Source organism: Aulonocara sp. 'chitande type north' Nkhata Bay, linkage group LG16 (assembly GCF_057382095.1).
Source record: "Aulonocara sp. 'chitande type north' Nkhata Bay isolate Kocher_YH1m ecotype deep benthic linkage group LG16, A_spYH_male_GT1.1, whole genome shotgun sequence".
NCBI classification, from domain to species: Eukaryota; Metazoa; Chordata; class Actinopteri; order Cichliformes; family Cichlidae; genus Aulonocara; species Aulonocara sp. 'chitande type north' Nkhata Bay.
In genome coordinates, this window is record NC_141359.1 from 18326757 (window position 1) to 18348365 (window position 21609).

At 42.1% G+C, this 21609-nt stretch overlaps 1 protein-coding gene across 1 annotated transcript; it reads left to right on the top strand.

The window, feature by feature from the left end:
* Nucleotides 1-2222: 2222 nt before the first annotated feature.
* Nucleotides 2223-18883, top strand: tspan7 (tetraspanin 7). Its single transcript, XM_086266740.1, has 8 exons — nucleotides 2223-2534; nucleotides 13305-13493; nucleotides 13825-13899; nucleotides 14003-14098; nucleotides 15289-15444; nucleotides 15688-15771; nucleotides 15864-15949; nucleotides 16049-18883. Exons 1-7 carry the CDS (start codon nucleotides 2469-2471, stop codon nucleotides 15930-15932), a joined length of 735 nt encoding a protein of 244 aa, XP_086122866.1. The 5' UTR covers nucleotides 2223-2468; the 3' UTR covers nucleotides 15933-15949; nucleotides 16049-18883.
* The last annotated feature ends 2726 nt before the right edge of the window (nucleotides 18884-21609 follow it).

Genomic DNA, 21609 nt, shown 5'->3' on the forward strand with positions numbered 1-21609 from the left:
ACCTCTCTGGGGACACCTCAGGACCTCCAAGGTTTGGAGGCCTATCTCCCCCTACCACCACTTTCCCTGCCAGTGGCGGACCCCCTCAGACATCGGTGCGTTGGTGGTTCTTTGTGTCCGGGGATGGGCGTCCAGCTGGCTGCCGGCGGAGCTCACGGGCGCGTCACTGCAACTCCCCCTGGCTTCTGCTCCGCGGCTGCTGAGTGAGCCCTCATCTGGGACTCTCCTCAGCTCTTTCCGGGACAGTGGCGCAGCTGCCCCTCTGTTGGTCTTCCTTGGTCTCTTGTGTTCTGGGGGCCTCTGGATGTCTGGAGTTTTGATCTCCTCCACACCTGCTTCACGCCCTGGAGGACGGGGCTGTGGCCCCCCCACACCCTCTAGCAGATTATTACATGAAGGAACCTTTTAAAAAAAACAAAAAACAAGCGCGTCCATGCTCACAGGTGTACACACTGGTGATCACACCCACAAACTACACCCTTTTTGGCTCCTACCTCAAAGCACACTGTGTTCTGTTGATCTTATGTGCTGCACAATAATGTTTAACATTTAGTATTTACTGTCATATTCCCATATATCATTGTGATGTTGTTTATTCTATTACTCTTGTTCTCTTCTGCTTGCTTTCTTTTTTCTTTCTCAGCAGGTGATCCAGGTGATTGATATGTGCATTTTTTTTTCTCTGCCCGTTCTGTTGGTTTTTGTCTTTTGCCCTTCTCCCCCGTCCCTCTTCTCAGCTGTTTCTCTTTCCCTCTTTCTTTCTCCCCTTCTTTCCCCCAGTCAAGTCTGTCCCGTATTCAGTAAGTGAAAATAAAATAAACAATAAAAGGTGAATCAAATGGACCATTACGGCAAGGCTGGGATGGTCAGTTTGGTAAAGTAAATCCGTTGGGCATCTTTCTTTGCCTTTAGACAACAATTCTGATGGCAAAAGAGCCAAACGGGACAGGCCAAAAAAAAAAAAAAAATCTAAGGGTTCTAGGAACTTTTACATTTTCAGTTGTAATTATAATATACCAACATTTTTTATTTAAGCTTCTAGGAATTTTTGCACTTTTGAGTGCAAAACATGAGTACTTTTGTACTCACATTTTGTATTATTCTGTCTATTCTATCTCAATTTTTCTCCACCACGAGCATGGCCAAAGAGCTGTCAAAGGATGTTAGTGACAGGATTGTAGAGCTGTGCAAGGCTCGAATTTGCTACAGGACCATCATCAAGAAACTTGGTGAGAAGGTAACAACTATTGGTGTGATTATTTGGAAATGGAAGAGATCTAAAACTATCAATCTCGCTTGGTCTAGAGCTCCATGCAAAATCTTGCCTTATTAAAAGAGTGCCAGATCACCTGAAAACTACACTGGAGGAGTTTGTTAATGATCTGAAGGTAGCTGGAACCACAGTCACCAGGAACACCATTGGTAATGCACTACAGCATAATGGATTGAAATCTTGCAGCAACCGCAAGGTTCCAGTGAACAGCTGAGTGATTTAGACAAGGCTTGGGAGAAAGTGTTGTGGTCGGATGAAACTAAAATCGATCTCTTAGGCATTAAATGTGCCTGCTGTGTTTGGGACTTTGGGGCTATTTTTTCTGTTAAGGGTACAGGGTCCCCAACACACTGGATGGGGCCATGTACCATAAAATATTGGACAAAAACTCCCTTCCTTCATCCAGAACACTAAAGATGGGTCATGGTTCTTCCAGCAAGGGAAAGAGAACTTGTCTCCAGTCTCCAGACCACTATCCTACAGAAAATCTATGGAGGGGGCTGAAGCTTTAAGTTGCCAAGCAGCAGTCAAGAAACCTAAAGGATTTAGAGTTTCCTTAATTGGGGAGTGAGACAAAATCCTTACTGAGACACGTGCAAACTTGGTGATCAGCTACTACAATAAACATCTTACTACTGTACTTAGCAACAAGAGTTTTTCCACAAAGTACTAAGTCATGTTTTGCTCGGGGATTAAATACAAATCAATTTCTAACTTTTGTATAATGTGGTTTCTTTTTTTCTGGAATTTCTGGTTGATATTCTGTCTCTCCATAAAAATTAGAGACTGTTCATTTCTTTGTAAATCAGCAAACTTAACAACACACCAATGCATGGTACTCACTTTACCTGAATAACCTTTGGAGTGTAAATTTTGACTGGTAATGGAGTATTTGTTATTTTCACTCACTTTAAGAAGCTTTTACTGGAGTCACCCCCGAGGATCTATATTTTTCTTCCGCCACTGAGGAAATTCAGCATTATTAAAAACTGTTGGCGTCATGCAGTAATCGATGCTGCTGTTTGATGCTAAATGAAAAAAGAGCAGTGATCATGATTTGAGAGCTGTGAGCAGGTCTAGTGACGCCGTGCGGCTGCATCAGAGCAGGGGCGCAACGCGACAGCTCGCAGGAGACGTTTCTGTTTTTTTCTGCTCCCGTTAATTTTTACCACAGCGGGTCCAGCGTAGATCCACAATGGAGACCAAACCGGTCATCACCTGCCTTAAAACTCTCCTCATCGTGTACTCGTTCGTATTTTGGGTAGGTAGCCTTTTTCTATCCTCTTAAACACAAAAGAAATACCCTGCGGAGGAAGATGTCAGTCCATCTCAATCCGCCGCTGCTCTGTTTTTGTTGTGCGCGATGAAGGAGTGGACAGTGCCAGCATCATCGACGGATCCATTCCGTCGTTTGAATAAACGCTCAATTTTGATATTAATCCACACAGGTGAAATAAAGCCGCCTATTTCGGCGTCTGTGGGACATTTGTTATCTACTAGCGGGCTATGTAACGGGGGTTAAGGTTACACACAGCCCGTTTTGGCTGCTGGGCGTCATTGCGTAGCTTATATCACATATAGCATCATGGTTGGTATCAGTTAGCGAGGTGGATGATGTTAACATCACTGCGATGGTTTAACTCCGGCGTTAAGGGCCTGGTCTGTGCAATGAGGCCCTGGTTAGAGCCCATTTTCCCCGGCCACATACTATAGATTTCGGGGTCGCTGGTATAGATTCTTAAAGGGCCCTCGCACCGTCGGTGTAGCCTCAGTGGTGGAATTTATTTTTACTTCATCGTCAGAAACAAGTGCACATGATGCTACTCTGTTGCGCTCCAGACTCAAACGTTACATAAAGGACTACAAATTATGAATAAACTACCAAAAATATGCGATTAGCTGATTCATATTAATGCGTGAAGGCATCAAATTTAAAACGAGTCATTGTGTACTAATTACTTATTACTAAAGGTGGCGCTCACCAGACATCCCGCTATATTATCGTCGCAACACTTCACTCTACCATATTGCGATTTTTAAAAAATTATTTTTTACATTTTGTGATGTTCATTTTATTTATGTAAAGGTAAAGGCCCTACAGTAATACAGCGAAATCCCCAACAATCAGACGCCCCTCTGTGAGCAAGAGATTTGGCAACAGTGGGAAGGAAAAACTCCCTTTTAACAAGAAGAACCCCTCCACCATAACCAGCCTCAGAGTGGAGCAGCCATCTGCCACGACCAGTTGGGTGTGAGGGTAGGGAGTAGGGCTGCCACGATTTGTCGACTAGTCACGATTACGTCGACTATCAAAATCGTCGACGACTGATTTAATAGTCGACGCGTCGTTTGAAGCTTTGTAAGATCCCAAAAGACGCAGGAACAAGTAGCAGGATTTAAGAGTGTAATAACGGACTGAAACAGAAGATGGCAGCACTGCATGTACAAGGATGCCAGCTACCGTTAAACCCCGAAGAAGAAGAAGAAGAAGAAGCAGCTGTGTCCCAGAATTCATAGCGCGGCCCAGCGCAGTTTCCAACAATGGCGGCAGCTAGTTAGTTTTAATGTTACTCTTATTATTCTTTCTGGGTCACAAAATAAACGTTTAACATATTTTCAGGCGAGAATGTAGCTGTGTAAACCTCAAATATCTGCTCAGTTTATCAGGACACCACATATTTTCAAAAGCGCTCCGACGTTTTCGGAGCTACTCAGGTTAAATATATATGAGTCACTTAGATAACTTAAAATGTTATTGTTTGGCTTTTTTTTTTAGTATTTTATTTGTTCCTGAGTAAATCAGTTTGTCTGAGATTAAAGTTATAGTTTTTGCACAGCTGAATAAACATCAAGCAGACAGCTGATTATCAGAAGTGTGAGATGCTCCAGAATATACTCCAGTGTCCTGTTATATTTTAGATAGCAAGGAGTTTATTAAACTTCACCGAAACAATTGCAAATTTCATTAAAATTTAATAAACTATCATCTTGTCTTTATTTTTAGTTAGCACAGACCTTAAACACTTAAAGCTGTAAGCTAATGATAGTTATATAAGACCAGATGCTGCTGGTGCAATAAGCTGTAGTTTTACGTCTAATGGATGATGATCTGATTAGTCGACTAATCGCAAAAATAGTCGGTGACTAGTCGACTATCAAAATAATCGTTTGTGGCAGCCCTAGTAGGGAGACAAGACAGAGGACGTGCTGTGGAAGATAGCCAGAGATTAATAATATCTCATAATTAATTGCAGAGTGGTGCATAAACACTCGGTGAGAGAAAGACAAACACTCAGTGCATCATGGAAATCCCCAGCAGTATAAGTCCGTTAGAGAATAACTAAGGGTTGATTTAGGGTTTATGATATTAAATATTGCGATTTTACGATCGCAAATAAGGTCCTCAAAGTTAAACACTCAGGATCTGTTTTATCCAATAAGATAACGTTATCTCACTTCTTTTTGTCTTCAAAATGATATTGTCAACACTCTGACTAAAACCTGGAATAAATGTTGTAAGACAGCATCAGGGGCTCAAGTTAGCAATTACATGCAATCTGTTTCTGATAATACAGCGTTTATCGGTGATAAATGATCAAAAATCACACATCCTTTGCTGTCTGCATAGACATAAACCCACATTTAACTATTATATTTGTGCTCACCAACCTTTCTGTTCTACAGGAATGTAACCAGGATACAACCAGGGGCACCAAGTTGTGTCGAAACTGCACTAATTGATAAAGAGTCATTCAGACTGATGGTAGCATGTTGGCAACCTGTCTGCATTTATAAATTAGACAGCAATTTGAGATTAAATGCAGTCAGTCTGAGTCAGACTGCGACTGCCTGCAGAAAGATTGCCTCCTGTCAGATGAGACGAGTCTTCTTCTTCATAGTGTTTTAATTTATTTATTTATTTTGTGTCTCTGTACTATGCTGTATCGATTCTTGTCCTTATCCCTATTTTTTACAATGTAGGAGTCTTGCTTGTGATGACATATTTTGGCATTATGTAGCGCTGTGAAATACTCAACTGCAGAGCAAAAATGAGCTTAGAAAAGTAAAAGGACTGTAAGCTCTGTCAGCCTCACATTGTTTTACCGCTACTTCATAATTATTGCTGTATTTCAGTGTTGCTGTTTGAAGCAGAACTAATTCCACTCATTTAAATGTAGATTTGTGTGGTTTAACTAACCACATAAAAACTGTTGTGTGTGTGTTTTATATGCGCTTTGTCAGCTTTTAAATCATAATCTGTAGAGCTGCATAACAAATATAAGTGCGGTGTAGTCAACAGGATAGTATTTCTATCTGAAATAGTGGATTGTAAATACACAGTGGCAGTGTCATATTGAGATACAGCGTTCCTGTTAGCAGTAAAATACCTGTTAGCTTTAAATGTGACGTTAATGCAGATACTGCTTATTAGTTTTGTTGACTCCCTGTTTTGTTGTGGTTGTGAAAGGATGTAAATATCCAGCACTTTGCTGAAAGCGGTGATGCAATAAGCAATTACTCCAAATTATTGTTTTATGTAGCAAACACTTAGAAAAAGAGTATTTTTTGTCTGCCCAACAGTCCATAAACTCAAAATATTCAGTTTAATATAACATAAAGAGGGAAATTCATTAAATCCTCCCACCGAAGAAGACAGAACAAGATATTTAATTTATATTGAAATATCATTCAAATGTGTTTCAATATACATCAGTCAATAATATATAGACTACATAATTGTTTTAGGGTTTTTTTATTTTTCCAATTTCAGTTGCTGGCTATGCAGAAGAGTTGTAATTTTAGGGTTGTCCTTTGGGTTTGTGCTGTTGTGTTGTATGATACAGTGCTGTGCAAAAGTCTTGAGCCATCTCTTATATCTTTCTTCTTTTTTTTTCTGAGCAGCCAGACCTTCTTGTCATTTTTTTAAAAATGACTTCCTGAAGGTCTTTCAGAGTTTGTCATTGGACACTGGCTGCCAGCCCATGCACCTGACCATTTTCAGAGGAATATTTTTGTTTGTTAAGCCACAAAATAATTACCAATGAGCAGTGTTGGGTAAGTTACTTTAAATTAGTAACTTAGTTACATTACTAGTTACTTCTCTCAAAAGTAACTCAGTTACTTCAAGTTACTCGTTACTTTCAGAGTAACTAGTTACTAGGGAAAGTAACTTTGGTTTTACTCAGAATTCTCTTGTTAATGTGTTTCTTCCATAACTTTGCCAGTCTTCTAGCTTGCTTACTTGCCACAAGTGCACTGTGCCACCTACCAATAGAAAGGAAAAGATAATGTGCACATTTCCACGAGAGAAATCCCACGCCTAGACCGTCATTGACTGCTGCCATGATTCTAGCCTACGTCACAGCGTCATGTGCGCTTTTTACATCCAACACAAAAACTGCAGTCGTGGTGCTTTCGATTGTACTCAGAACTCGGAAATTCTGCCTTCTGAATAGGAAGATGTAGGTAACACCAGACTGCAGATGAGCTGCATACAGGGCTGGACTGGGACAAAAAATCGGCCCAGGACATAGGAAAAATCATAAAGCCTTTGAATGAAAACAAACACTGTTGTGACAGTGATGTACACTGTTTTCATGGTATATATGTATCAATGTATCAATCGTTTGTTGTAAGACTCAGATAATTATTTTTTAAAAGCGAGACATTTTAAATGAGAATAAGAAAGTATTTCTTTGTGCCCCCCTTTCCCTGTTAACGCCCTACATGGCCCCCTGGTAAGACTTTGCTAGATCCGCCCCTGCACAGTTACCAGCTGTCAGCTACATGAAAAAAGGATCCTGGTGTTATTTGTCTCTCAGAAACAGTTCATAACTTCCCTTCAACTCATTCATGTCACCTAAAAGGTAAACCTGTTTCTCCATCACAGCTCTGATGATTCAGTAAGGACATCTCCTGGTTTCATCTTCATGTTTCCCTCTCATCACATATTCAAACCGACATCATGACCAGCAGGTTTACAGCTGTGGCTCCAGCAAACATCAGCTGATACTAGAAATTAATATTAATTAAATTCTAACATCAGCTGATCAAGCTTAAACGTGCTGCTGTTGTTTACCGCGACATCAGCTGGTTTCGCCTTTCTGTGGGCGATAAACAAACAAGAGAGAAAAGTCGATCAGCTGATCATTGATCAGTTTAATGATTGAAGTAGAAACAGGAGAGGGAGGGTGAGAGGATGAGAGGAGAAGAGGCAGCTGTGCAGCAAAGACACAGAATAACTCCACCTTTGTATCTTTTTCATTATAGCTGAAGTCCGGGACAAATCGCGTTCCTTTTCACCTCAATATGAAACGCGTAATATTTTCTCTGAATATGAGATGATTCCGTTTTTAGGGGACGGTTGGCAACTCTAATATTTAACCTTATGAACAAAACAAAGTTCAACATCAGTAACATCATAGCACCCACCCAGCTGTATAGAAACTCCCTCATGCTAGCTAGTACCCAGTAGGAAAAAGTCAGAATAACGAAAATAAACTTGGTTTATGTCTGACCCAGATGGACTACAGGTCATAACTTCTTACCTGAAGTTCAGTTCACCTGACACTCGGACCGGCAGTCGCTTCGGGTCTCTCCTCTTGCCTCCCCTTTCCCTCATCCACCTGCTGGCCTCCACCACTTGCTAATGTTATTGAATCTGTGGAAGCTCCGTGATAGCCACCACACGAAGTAACGAATAACGACCCTATCTAAATCCCAGTAACGAGTAACGCGTTCCTGGTTTTGGCATAATAACTAGTTACCGTGCTCGTTACCACAATAATAACGTAGTTACTGTAACGCGTTACTTAATAACGCGTTAGTCCCAACACTGCCAATGAGTCATTCAACTATAATAAAAGGCACCTAACTCACTTTGTTAAAGCACTTGATTTATTACCATTTATTTATTAATGAATCCATGAAAAATGCCTAAAAGGCTGTCAGGAACTAGAATAAAAATCAGTGGCAACACATCTTATAGAACAATAAATAAAAATGTGAAATTTTTGGTTAAGATCATGGACAATATGTACAAAACAATGAGTGTCTACAGCCATCTGTAAAACTCAGCGGAGGCTCTGTCGTGGTTTGGGGTGGCTTTTTCGCCAGTGTTGTTAGAGATCTTGTCATGGATGGGCCTCCCCAGAGCCCGGGCCTCAACAAGAAATAACAAGAAAACATATCTAAGAGGGGTCAGGCTGTGTTGAAGCATAAAGGTTGTCATACCAAATTCAAGCTTGTTAGAGTTGTTTGAATATTTTACACGCTTAATAATGAAAGCGCAAATACAAATTATGCAAACCAACACAGCGCTACAAAAGCCTTAAATTTGTAGTGCACAATCAATATTTCTGCCAGCTCTTTTTTTACTAGGGTGTTAAGCTGCAAATTCTTTTTCCGATTCGAAAATAATACAAAAAAAATTGATTCTGCTCAGTTGTATTTAACACTCCTTATACTACTTTTCCCGAGGATTTGAAACGGCAGATCACTCAAGGAATCGCTAAAACCAAATTTTGAGATAAATTCGTTTGCAATTAATCCGTGAAGTGAGGAGTGAAATGCTATCTCTGTTTGATTTGCAGTGCTTTGGATTTTCCTCTGTTTACCTTTTGATTATCAGCCCAGTCTTCAAATATGATCATGCAGGGAACAGTACAAACATAAGGCAGCACTGAACACAGTACTGTGTGACTGATCTTTTTTAGCCATAATTGCGCATTACAGACTTATTCCCGTCTGTCTTTTTGGTAGCAGCCAGATATAGCCAGGGGGAAATGATCTAAAAGCTCCCCTCTGCACTCACCCTGAACATTCACCCTAGAAAGCTAAAAAAGAAAACCCAAAAGCTTCAATACTTTCCTTTGAGCAAAACCTGAATAAATCCTAACTGAATTAACCCTAACTTTGTAGAACGTCGTTAAAGCTGAGATCAGCCCTTCGAGTTAGGATCTGTAGTTGAAAAACTCTTGAATAGAAGAGTTGTGCTGTGTCTTCCTACATTGTAGACATGCACCGGTGTCACGCGTGTGAACTTTTATATTTAGTCTGGATTGGATGGTCTTTTAGCACTCCCTTACATCAACAGCTTCAGGTTTCATGCTTCGTGCGCCAAAAGTGCAGAAGAGTCTCGCGGCTCACTGGGTGTCCTCAGCCCCTTAGGGCAGAGCTCGGAGAGAGCGCTGGCACCGCATTTAGTGCAGAAGAAGTGTTTCTATGGGTTTCTCGTGGCAAATAATGTCATAATTGGGAAGAACACACATACATGGGTGTGCACATACTGGGCTGGGGAACGCAGAGCAGGTGGTGGAGTCATATATTTTGTCATTGCACCTTCTGTTTCTTTATGAGGCCGATGAAGGGAGGAGGAGGAGGGAAGAGAGAGGAGGGTGACCTGTTTTAAACTCTGTGCTGGAACCAGGGTGGCCAGTCGGGCATTGAATTTCAAACAAAACACCCGAGGGTGGGTGGGTGGAGGGGGGTGGAGAAGGAGGAGGAGGCAGAGGTGTTTGAAATTCAGCAGCAGAAGTGAAGTCGAGACGATTTTGCCCCATGCTTCTCTGACTTGATTTCCCAGTTGACTTTAAAATTAGCACTTTAGCAGTGACAAGATGATCATTTATTGGTATGCAGCGGCAGCGGCTCTTTTGAGGAGAGACATTTTGTCGCTGATGGCCATAAACAGTGAGTAGATCGTCATCAAGAGGACTGTTCTCCGGAATGACAGTCTGCTCTGGCTATTAGATTCACTGTTAATAGAAAGAGTAGCTGTCATTACTAAAGAATCTAATCATCAGCCCCCAGTCCTTCAGTTCAGCTGAGCAGGGAACTGAAAAAAACAGCTTGCTTACATATGTTAAGTTGCATCAGTTTAGCCAACACTTTGTACCTTCTTTTATTAGGTCTGCTATTATGACAGTATAATAGCAGGCCTGTCCCATTTAGTCATAGTGTTTAAACTTTTGCATCTGTGGAGCCTCTTAAAAATGCTGCTTTTTTTCTCCTTTCCACATTTCGAAGCCCATATATCTTTCTTATATCACATTGTGTTATCTGAATGCTTTCAGTGTCCTCTGGTTTTCCAGTATAGATTTAAATTGAGAGTGCGGAGGGGAAAAAAATAGATTTTATGAACCAGAAATGTTCTCTCCACTGTATTGGCTTTCAGGGGGTAATGTTGCAAATCACTGTCCACAGCTGCTTTATGGCACTATTGGATTTTTAAAATGATTTTTGCATCAGTGAAGTGATGAAGTGCATTTCTTTGTCAATTATTTAATTTGAAGCGTCCATCTATAAAGTGTCCGAAAACAGTCTCTCAACAAAATGTAATTGCGTCGATTATTATCGCATTACAGAGGTAGGCGAATCGATCATTTTTTGCTGATGGTCTAAAGCAGGCGCGTCAAACATACGGCCCAGGGCCCAGAATCGGCCACGCAAAGACTCCAATCTGGTCCACTGGATGACTGAAAATATGATGTCGAACATAAATTTTTGTACTTTACAAAAATGACAAGTTTTACCGCTTGTTCCTCTGATAAAGACCTCCTCCACAGCCATTCATAAGGCACCAAAGCAGCGAAGTAATAGATAAACAGTTAAATGACTGTTTTTCACTGTCTATTATAGAGATTTCTGTTAAGAAAAAGAAGAAAATGTTCATCAATCAAGAAAAACAAAGAATAATAATAATAATATAGTTTCACTTGTCCGGTCCACTTAAAGTCAAAGTGGGCTGTACAATTAAAAATGAGTTTGAAATCCCTGCTCTGAAGTCTCTTATTTGTAGAGTGTTCAATTCAAGTTCATAAGGGCGACAGACAGCCATGCATATGTCACAGAAAGTTGCCTAAAAATGTGTTGAATTTTATTATTTAGTCAAGATTAAATGACTGTAAAAGATTTCTGTTTTAAGGTATTTCAAAAAAAAAAAAGATCATAGTTGTCAAATGCCATCCTGCTTTTGCTCTCCACATGGACTGTTTACCTGCAAGCCTGCTCGAACATAATTAGTTTACATAATATAGTCAATAGAACCATAAGCACACACAGATGGAAACCAGAAGGCTTCTGCTGCCAAAAGTCTTTTTCCTTGCCTACTTACACCTGATTATACATATAATGAGCATTACTCTATTACTAATAATTGGATGAGTGTATATAATATGAGTTGTAGTGATGAAGCCACAGAGATTCTGCAGCTCTTTAGCGTCTTTTAGCTTTTTGTTTTGTGACTTTAACAGTTTGGTTTAGTCTCACTGCTTTCAACAACCTTCTTTCCAAATCTGTGAGACTGGTATCAGCCAAAAAAGCTGTGATTGAGCTACATTTCACTGCATGCTCGCCATCAAACTGGGGTCAGATAAATTATGCAGCTCAGTGGTTAATATTGTAGAGCAGATAACAAGACAGCTATTTGATAGAGACCAAAACAGAGCGAGAAACTGAATTAATCATTCATCAGTTCTTGCCTCATGTTTGTACTGAGATCAACTTTAAAGTTACAATATGTCAATTTGTAGTGCTTTGTGTGTTGTTACAGTGCAAATGATTTAAAGACAGCACAAGTCAACTTATGTGCATGCACGGAGTAAAGTGCTGAAATAGTCATTGTCAGACCCAATGCTGCTGCATGATGCATCGAACACATAATGGGTAGAACCATCCAGCCGTCCATTTTTTTCACACTTATCCCATTCAGGGTCGTGGATGCGTGGAGTCTATCCCAGCTGTCACGGTGCGAGAGGCGGGGTACACCCTGGACAGGTCGGCAGTCTGTCCCAGGGGTTATTGGATGAATCACTCATGCAAATTATTTTTACAGCCTCAAACAAGAAATTTGAAGATACAGCGCTAGTTCAGTTAAAGTGCTTTGCCTCTCCGTAGGCCGTAGCTGACCTCATTGTCTGGGCGTGCCATGATGCTGATAGGAAAATTCATAAGCGCATTTTTGCATGAGCAACAATTACGTTGAGCCATTTTACTCCGCAACTGCATTTTATTATTATATTCTGAAGCTACAGGTCAAAAGGACACCTAAGGTTTGCTCAAAACCTGCAAACAAACAAGTCAGAACAAAGCAGCTCAGTCAAAGCACAGGCTGGCTATTAGTCACGGTGAAAGACCTTTGTCGAGGCATTGTGTGTGCACCCTGCCAAGGGGGCAAAGTGTAAATGTTGTTAACACCACCATTAACCTGCGGAGGCTTTTCTGAATTTACAGGCAGCCCCGGTTTCCGTATTGCTGTTAATCATTTCTGTTTCGCTTCTGCATCAGTGACTAATAGCTAAGAGGGAACCGCAGAGAGCCGAGTGTATTTCTCTCATTAGCTTTAAAGGTTTCAGGCTGCACAGAGACATTTTGTACAGGCTGCTCCCCCTCCAGTCAGAGGGCCATGGCAGCAGGACGGCGAACAGCCTCCTCTTGGAAGAAAGGAGGTTAGGATGATGAGTTGGCCCTCGCTGGAGTCAGCTCATCAGCAGCCGTTCCACACCCCGCTCTCTTTCTGATGCCAGCAAGACATACCCAGCTGAGACACACGCCGCTTCAGCTGCCTCGTACAACACGCTCTTTTATCCGTAGCCTTCATTTGAAATGCTAAGAGAGGCGCAACAGGAGGAAGCGTCTCGCCTCGGATCAAAGAGCTTCTTTGATTTGTCCTCTTTCCTTTTCTCTCTTCCTCTGTGTATTGCTGTGTGTGTGTGTGTGTGTGTGTGTGTGTGTGTGTGTGTGTGTGTGTGTGTGTGTGTGTGTGTGTGTAAAGCAGGTGATCGCCATCCTGTACTCCAGATAAATGTGTGTCTTCGGTCTCCCGTCTCCTCCTCCTTACTCTAATTGCACTCCTTTCTTGTTCTGTATTGATCCCCTTCCTCCTCCCTGTTGCCGTGGCGCTAAAACACAACTTTTTGTAAACCATGATATCGCAGAGGTGCAGCAATAAAGGCCTGCTCCGCAAATTTCATTCTTGTTCTCCGTGCTTCTCTGTTTAACATCTGTCTCGCTCACAACCTCCACCCTTTAGATAACAGGAGCTATCCTGCTGGCGGTGGGAGTATGGGGGAAGCTGATGTTGGGCCCGTACATCTCTCTGATAGCCGACAACTCCACCAACGCCCCATACGTCCTCATCGGCACCGGGACAGTCATCATTGTTTTCGGCCTGTTTGGCTGCTTCGCCACCTGCAGAGGAAGCCCATGGATGCTGAAGCTGGTGAGAGGCTGTTGGAGGAGGAGGGGGAGGGTGGAGGGGGTGTTATGTTGCAGTGAATGGTGTCGATGCTGATTAATTAGCTTCAGGTCACATTATACAGGGAATAATGGTTGACCGCTATCCCACAGAGGGGTTGCTGCAGGGCACTTTGTTCCATTAATGACAGTCAAGTAAATGTGTTGGAGTGTGTGTGTGTGTGTGTGTGTGTGTGTGTGTGTGTGTGTGTAGTAGTAGTAGTAGTACAACCATAGGCAAATGATATTCATCTAAAGCAGAGGGTTTTCACACTAACTATGCAAATCTCCCTCCTCCTTCCCTTCCTTCTCTGCAGTATGCCATGTTTCTGTCACTCGTCTTCCTCGCTGAGTTAGTGGCGGGCATCTCTGGATTTGTGTTTCGCCACGAGGTCAGTATGCATGTACCAATTTTCTTTCTTTTTTAAGACTGTAGCTCAGTAAACAGCCTTTCTCTTGTTAATGCCTGTGCTTACGATCGCCCCTAAACCGCAGATCAAGGGAACCTTCCGCAGAACGTACACCGAAGCGGTGAAGCACTACAATGCCGAGGATGAGGCGAGCCGTGCCGTCGATAACTTGCAGCACAAGGTGAGCCCTCATTCTCAAGATTAAATAAATGAGACATCGTCACTTTAAAGTGGTATTTTTCCCCACCGCCACCGTTGGAGTCTACATATGCTTATGACAGTGGAGCAAAGGGTTAAGGATGATTGTGGAGTTCTGGGGGGTAGGGTAGGACTACTCATGAGACCCACAGGCAGTGGGGTTAAAGAGGGTAGAGGAGGCTTGCATTGATTTGACACTGCAATGACAGCTGACAGCAGCAGGGGAAATAACAGTTTTAAAAAATCTTGACAGGACGGAAATGATTGGCTCGCACATAGGGACTGTGGCAAAATCAGATTGATTTAACTGTGGAAAGAACACGCCTCTGCCAGCTGATGTGATGCGTTTGGAGCAGGAAAGGAGCAAGAGATGGGATGAGAAAGAGAGAGAGGATATGAAAAAAATAGTCTTAGCATAAGCTAATAAAGAAGGAATGAACAGCTAAAGAATCCAGCAGCAGAAAATCAAAACACGCGACTAAAGCTAAAGGTTCACAGATGTCAGTACACGTTTTATTTTTCTTATTGCCAACAAAGCCAATCAAACAATTGTTTTTTAAGCACTGTTTGTGTACAAAAAGCCACATCACATTATAATCAGATCCATGACTCGAAGCCCTTTACAGCACAACCCACATTTGCCTGGCTTCAAAGAACCGAGGGTCAAACCGTCGCCACCCCAGTTAGTGGATGTCATGCAGTGAGAAATTCATTTCCTGTAGACCGAGAAATCTTTCTAGAAAGATTTACAAAGTGTCTAAATCAGGCATAAGACTATTAACAATGGGCACTGTTGCTTAGCTGCCATACACGGCTCATGCGTTTGAAGTGTGTCGGTCTGATGCTGAACTCACTCCTTTGTAAGCAGCGTTTGCTGAAAACGAAATGACACTGCGCTGCGTGGTGGTGTGGTGGTTAACACCCATTGTCTTACAACATTACAGTGTGTATGTTCTTCCTGTGTCAGGGTGGGTATTCTGGCTTCCTCCCACAGTCCAAAAAATGCTTACTAGGTTAATTGGTGACACTGAAGTGGGTGTAGGTGTGAATGGTTGATGTACATAAGAAGATGTGGGAAATTGTTGAACAAAGGAAACTGTATTTTTGACTCGTCGTTAATGTGGATTTATTGAAGGATAATTCTGATCTTTCTCCGTTTCCGCCTCTCTTCAGCTGCGTTGCTGTGGCGTTTATAACTACACGAGTTGGATTGAGAGCGTGTATTATCCCTCAAATGGCATTCCTGCCAGCTGCTGCTTCAACTCCTCTGACTGCCACCTCGAAGACCTTCGCAATGCGACTGTAGCCCCGAGCAAGGTGTACCACCAGGTCAGTTTTTGTATTCTGCTTTCCTCCTTCTCATCTATCTGCTGTCAGACAGTCGATAAAACTCACAGGTTAGAAGGTAGCTATGTTTACATCAGACGTCCTCACGTGCCTTTTCAAATCCCTGCCTTCTCCATATACTAACACCTGCCTCAGATACGTTCCCACATACCCTTCTTGCCTCTGATTTGCTCATATAACATGTCCCCGTACACTCTGCGGACTAACCTGCCCCCTGTGTTCCAGGGCTGCTTTGAGTTGGTCACTTCTTTCATGGAGACCAACATGGCCATTATCGCAGGAGTGACGTTTGGGATTGCGTTCTCACAGGTAGGACTTGAGGTTTTTGCAGGTGACGGCGTGCACGTTTGGTGTTTGGTGTATAAATAAATCCTCAACGCGCCGATTTTTCTGTCTTTCAGCTGATTGGCATGCTGCTGGCCTGCTGTCTGTCCAGGATCATCACAGCCAATCAGTATGAGATGGTGTAGCTGATGTGAGGTGGCAGGTAGGAGCCATTAAAAACCAAAGATCACCTCTCCAAGTAAATTTAAAGAAAAACGTTGTTCTCTCTATTCTACAACGTGAACTCTTCTTTATCTTTCAGAGAGGGAGTCGAAGAGAATTAGAGACGAAGACTCTTGACACACGACCAGAGTAAATTCCTGAAACTCTACCCAACATCCGAATTGGAATTTACGTCCCTCCATCTCTCTGCCTGTGATCTTAATGTAATATCTTAATGTATCTTACTGTAAAGCACCATTCCATGACTCACTTGCACCACAGCTTTCTATACCACACGTTCCATCGCGGCTCGATGTAGAAGTTGCTCACCGGCACGTATCTCAGATCAGGACGGCCCACGGCAAGCAGGTAGACCAGAGTTGTCTTGAGTGGACAGCGGTGTTGGTCTCGGGTAGATGAGCGGGCTCAAACTTGGTTTCTCAGTTGGCTGCAGCATGCTTAAAAAAAACACTGCACATGTTTGTACTAAATGACTTTGCTAAAGCTTGAGAGCAATCCTTTTACTAGGTAGATTCAGTTGTTGCATTTGACTTTGCTGTCGCTCATCCTTGTGTATCCTTTGGTTGTGACACTTTGTGAATTGATTACATGCACTGAGGAGTATGTTTTAGGTTTATATGAAAAGTGAGGAAGCCGAAAAAGAAGGGGAAAGATTATTTTTAACCTTAAGACAAAGCATGATATATTTTTCTTGTCTAAAATAATGTATTTAGGTAGTTTAAATATGAATGGCACAGGTTTAATGGTATTTGGAAACTTTAGTGTGGGATACAAATACCAAACTACAAAATAACAGTCAACTTTGCGCACATTTTACAGTCTGTCATTAGTTTTACATGGAATGAAATGCAGTCCGTTCAGCGAGTCACACCTTTGAGGTCAGTCTAAAAGGCCTGGTCACACCAATTGCCAATTAGCATATTAGTGTAGATAGCATCTCTGCATCTAAAAGAAAAGGACACTCTTTCAAGGATGCCTGTGTTCCCATGTCAGACAGAGAAGACAGGCGGTTTGAAAGAGGATTTAAGGAAGCCATCTATGTCCACTGTGAACAACCAGCGTTGAACAGAGGTGGTGGTTTACGACACCAACTGTCTATAATCCAGTTTTGAGATCCCTTCCCAGACGCCTTAACGCCCACTCACATCCTGGGCTTTTTGACCTCAGGAAATCACATGATAGGGTGGGGCTAGGTTTCACAGTGGGTTCACCTGAAACCTTGGTCCACACCTGTTTTCACACCTTGGCTCGTGTGATTAGGTAGAGGATCAATAGAGGTTCCATGACCTTCTTGGGGACATTCCCATAGGACTTCACTAGTTGCTCTTAAAAGTGAAGAAGCTTCTCGGATGAGAGGTGAAACGTCTTCCAGGAAACTTAAAGAAGTCCAGACGCTTGTCTTTCCAAGCTCCTTAGATTAGTGTAGATGCTAACTCAATCAGTTTCTACAAAACACAGATTATACCATTGAAAGCTGTCTGATAACTGTATCTACATTTTTTGGTTGGTAGATGAGGGTTAAAATAAATATTAAAGAAAAAAATTGGACTATCCAGTTTAAAATTTAAAAAAACCAAAACAGAAAAACATGCAAACGTCACCTAAACATCTTTTCACTACTGCAAGTTCATTTAAATGTACTGATTTTGCTTCAATACTGGTGTGACCGGGTTTTTTCAGGCTCTGAATTAGACCTCTAGTAATTAGTAATCGTTAAGGTTACTGCTCTTCAGCTTCCTTTGAGGAGCAATCAAAGGCCACATGTGCTTCAGCTGGGGTTTTTTGAGGGTCATACTTGTAAACCTGAATATGAATTAAATACAGAAAAAAGGCCCTGACTTTTACACAGTCTCTGCAAGCACATTTAGAGTGTTGCTGATATAGAGAACAGATGGAAAACAGGATGAAAGTTGTCTGCAAGGGGAAACAAGCACTTATATGACGCATACTGACACTTTAGTGATGTTTTAGTACTCGTGTTCGTGTTATTATATGTAGAAAATGTAGAAATTACTGGCAGATTTTAGCTTTAAAGAGACCCGTCTTACTTTTTGCTTCGTTCTAGTGGTTAAGAGCTCGCATAGAGCAGCGCTTTACAGCTTGCTAGTGTCATGTCGAATCATTAGGGTCGCCAATTGTTTTCTGCTGGTTTGAGCTAACGTCAGCGGTCTGCTACGGCAAAGGATGCCAGATTTAGCAAGAAGACACGTGTTCATCTACTGTATTGTGTGTGGTGCCATGCAACATGCTTAATCATCGTCATCATCAGCTGTAGATATGTATCGGAAATGTAATTTATATGACATACCGTTTCTCATTCTAATATGCTAATCAGTATAAATGTTGTGTCACAGTTTTGAATCCACACTTTGTGCTGTATTTGTTTAATAGTTTATAGGAAGACCCCGCACTGAAAAAAAAGAATCGTGGCCGATGTTTCGTTGAGAGTAACGCGCAGTTTAGCTGTGTATTTATTAGAGTTCGGTTGGCATTCAGTTTACACTTTCACCAAGTGGTTTTTTATCTCTCTTTCGGTATGCGTGTGCGTGTGAGACTTTGTTCCTCTGTAGCTGACTATCTCTGTAACTTTGAGCGTGCGTGTAAGCGAGAGAGTGCGAGCGTCTAGACTCTGTGGATCCTGTTGTTATTCGGTTTTGGTCAGTATTTGGTTGTGGCTTTTCAAAGCTTGTTGCTTTTGAAACTGTATATTTATTTAGTGAATGTATGTTTTCCAGCACCCTTAAACTTACTTTACCTTTCTCTGAACTGATATTTTCCTGTAAATACTAAATTGTAATACCATCCTGCTTACACATGGGGTCACTAGACACCCGAAGAAGAACTGCACCATGCCGTCTACTATCGACTAAGTCACCATCAGTGGTCTTATTATCAATAAATATACAGAATAACACTTTTGTTTGCACTGTGGTCATTTTGCTTCAACAGAAACGTAACTGGGGATTTTTTTCATTTACAGTACTGTGCAAAAGTTTGAACCATCCCTCATTTATTTATATGCTGCAGGGAAAATGGCAACATACATTGACAGCCACTCTTCCGTTGACACCGTTTCTGATGAGTCTTCAGTGAAGAAGAGTAAGGTGCATCTCTAAGGTTTCTTTTGGACTTTTTCAAATTTCTTAATGTGACAAGACTTTGAGATACCGTTTGCATGCTGCAGATATTATTTGTTTTGTGACATGCTGCTTGTAACAAAATGCCTAAAGATACGATTTACAATTTGTTCCGGCTCATCCCTTGAATTGGGTGTCTTTTTTAAGCTTGAATGAGTCATGGGTCGGTGTTAAGTGGAAAGAAACATTCCTCTGAAAACGCTCAGGTGCAAGGACTGCACTGGAAATGAGTGAAAAAGTAGCCAATGTCCAAAGAAAAACTTTGAAATACCTTCAGAACTGCTCCTCAAGACCACTTCAAAAAAAGAAAAACTACAATAAAGTCTATTTTATTTTTTATTGCTTTTGACTTTTAAGAATTTTGCACAGCATTGTAGCCATTTCTGCATCATGATTTCCTGTTGTTTCCATAAGACTTCTTCTAACAATGTAGATTGCCATCACCAGTGTGTGAATGTGTGTGTGAATGCGTGGATGACTGAATGTGTAAAGCGCAAATACAGGCCATTTACCATTTAACACGAAAAAATCCCCACTCGGTTCACTAAAAATATTCACTTAAAATTGGGAAATTATATCTAATCCGTATTTGATTCACTAGATGGCTCGTAATTTGACCAGTGTATAGGGCCTCGGTTTAAACGAGAAGTAGAGAAAAGATCGGATTAAAAGTAACAACATGTTAAACGTAGGCTAAATAGACGACAAGCACCTATATGGTGTTATAATAATACCCCCTAAAAAGTAAAATGAAAATAAAATAAATGAACAAAAATGTAAATTTCCATTAAACGTGATCTCATCCTATAAATAATTTCACTTATGTTCTTCCAGTCCTTTCAAAAGCTCCCTCTTCCCGCATCGCTGCACACTCGCTAACGGCGCAGGTGGCCGTTTCTTTTATCTTATCACGCCGTGCTCGTCCACATGATGGCGCCTGGTTATCAGCTCAAAACGGAACTGTGGAGAGATTTCACCGAGAGAGAGAGAGAGAGAGCGTGCGGAGGGAGGGGGGAGAAAACACGGAGGGGAAACCGCATTTGTCAAAGCGCCGCACACACATTCCCCGGTCTCTGTGTGTCTGTTTTCCTCCCCTGCTGCAGCTGCTGCTGCTGCGGGCTGCGTCGGAAACAAGGCCGGAAAAAGCGGTGCGACGATAGGGGAAGAGAGGCTGGTACTCGCGGGGAGACCGCGCCGACCGACTGGGCTCGCTCCAATCTCGTTACGCAAATTACCGGCAGAGCGGCGCGGCAGTGGGTCCGCTAATGGAGCGTGCGTGCCGTTGCCTCCCGCGCCCTGCCTCGCCCTCGCCTCCGCCTCCCGACTGCACATAATGGGTTATAGGCTAGAGGGAGGCATTCACTGGGGAAGCGCTATTACTCACACGCACGGCAGACACACAAAGCGCCGCTCCAGAGCGCGTCGGTGTGTGCGCAGTGCAGCGGGTCTAATTATGAGGAGATAAGTCTGCTTATCGTCAGTCCACTTTAAAAAAAAAAAAGAAAGAAAGAAAGAAAAGAAAAAAGAAAACACAGAACATAAGGAGAATTTAGAGTCTTTGCCTTCTGAAATGAGCCAGCGGACGGAAATGTGACCGCTCTGAGTGCGCGGTGGATCAGCAGGGCGGTCAGAGAAAACTACTGAGGTCAGGAGTTGTTGGGGGGCCCCTCTCCACCCACGCCCCCCCCCCCCCCTCACCCCCAGACTGCAAATTATAACCAGACTCTGTGGGAAAGCCTCAAGTCTCTTTTAATATCCTTTAAAACCCGTTTGTTGGGCTGTGTTAATTAGGTCAGAGTATTGCAATAAAGTTCAATACCTGAAGCCTCAAAATGACCGTACAGTTGAATCAATGTCCCTCTTAAACAGTTTAGAGCAATAACGATCATGGAAAAAAAAAGTTAACTGCTACGACTGTGTTCATTTTAGCTTAGTATAACCATGCCGCATCCTATTTTTCCCCTAAATGCGATGGTGTGCACAAGACTCTTTCCCTATGAAGTTGCATCTACCTCACTTTAAGCCTTCTTTTAAGCAGCTTGACTTGACCTAGTTATTGTAGTTTGGCAGAGACTTTTCTCAAAAGCATCGGGACGCTACCAAAGTCGGAAAAGCACAGTGACATATTTAAAACTGAGGACGGCTTTCCTCCGATGAGCTTTAGCAGTCGCATTGTCCTGTGCCGGGGACATACGTCATTGTTTTCATGGGTTTTATGACTGCACTGTTCAGTTTACTCTGCAGACTTTAGAGAGTTCATTGCACAACAAACAGTCATCAGTAAGATGTTTTATTCAATAATTCAAAGATGCAGAAATCTGAAAAGAAAACCAAAAACCAATCTTAACCAAGGTCACTGTGGCAAGGTGTTGATACATTCAGCAATCCCGAAATTCTCCTCCTGACGCTCAAACAGCTTCATTATTTTTAGGCCTTTTAAAAACACAAAAGTCCACAGCTTTGAAATGCGTGTTAACGTAATTCTTTTGGGGTAACTAAATAG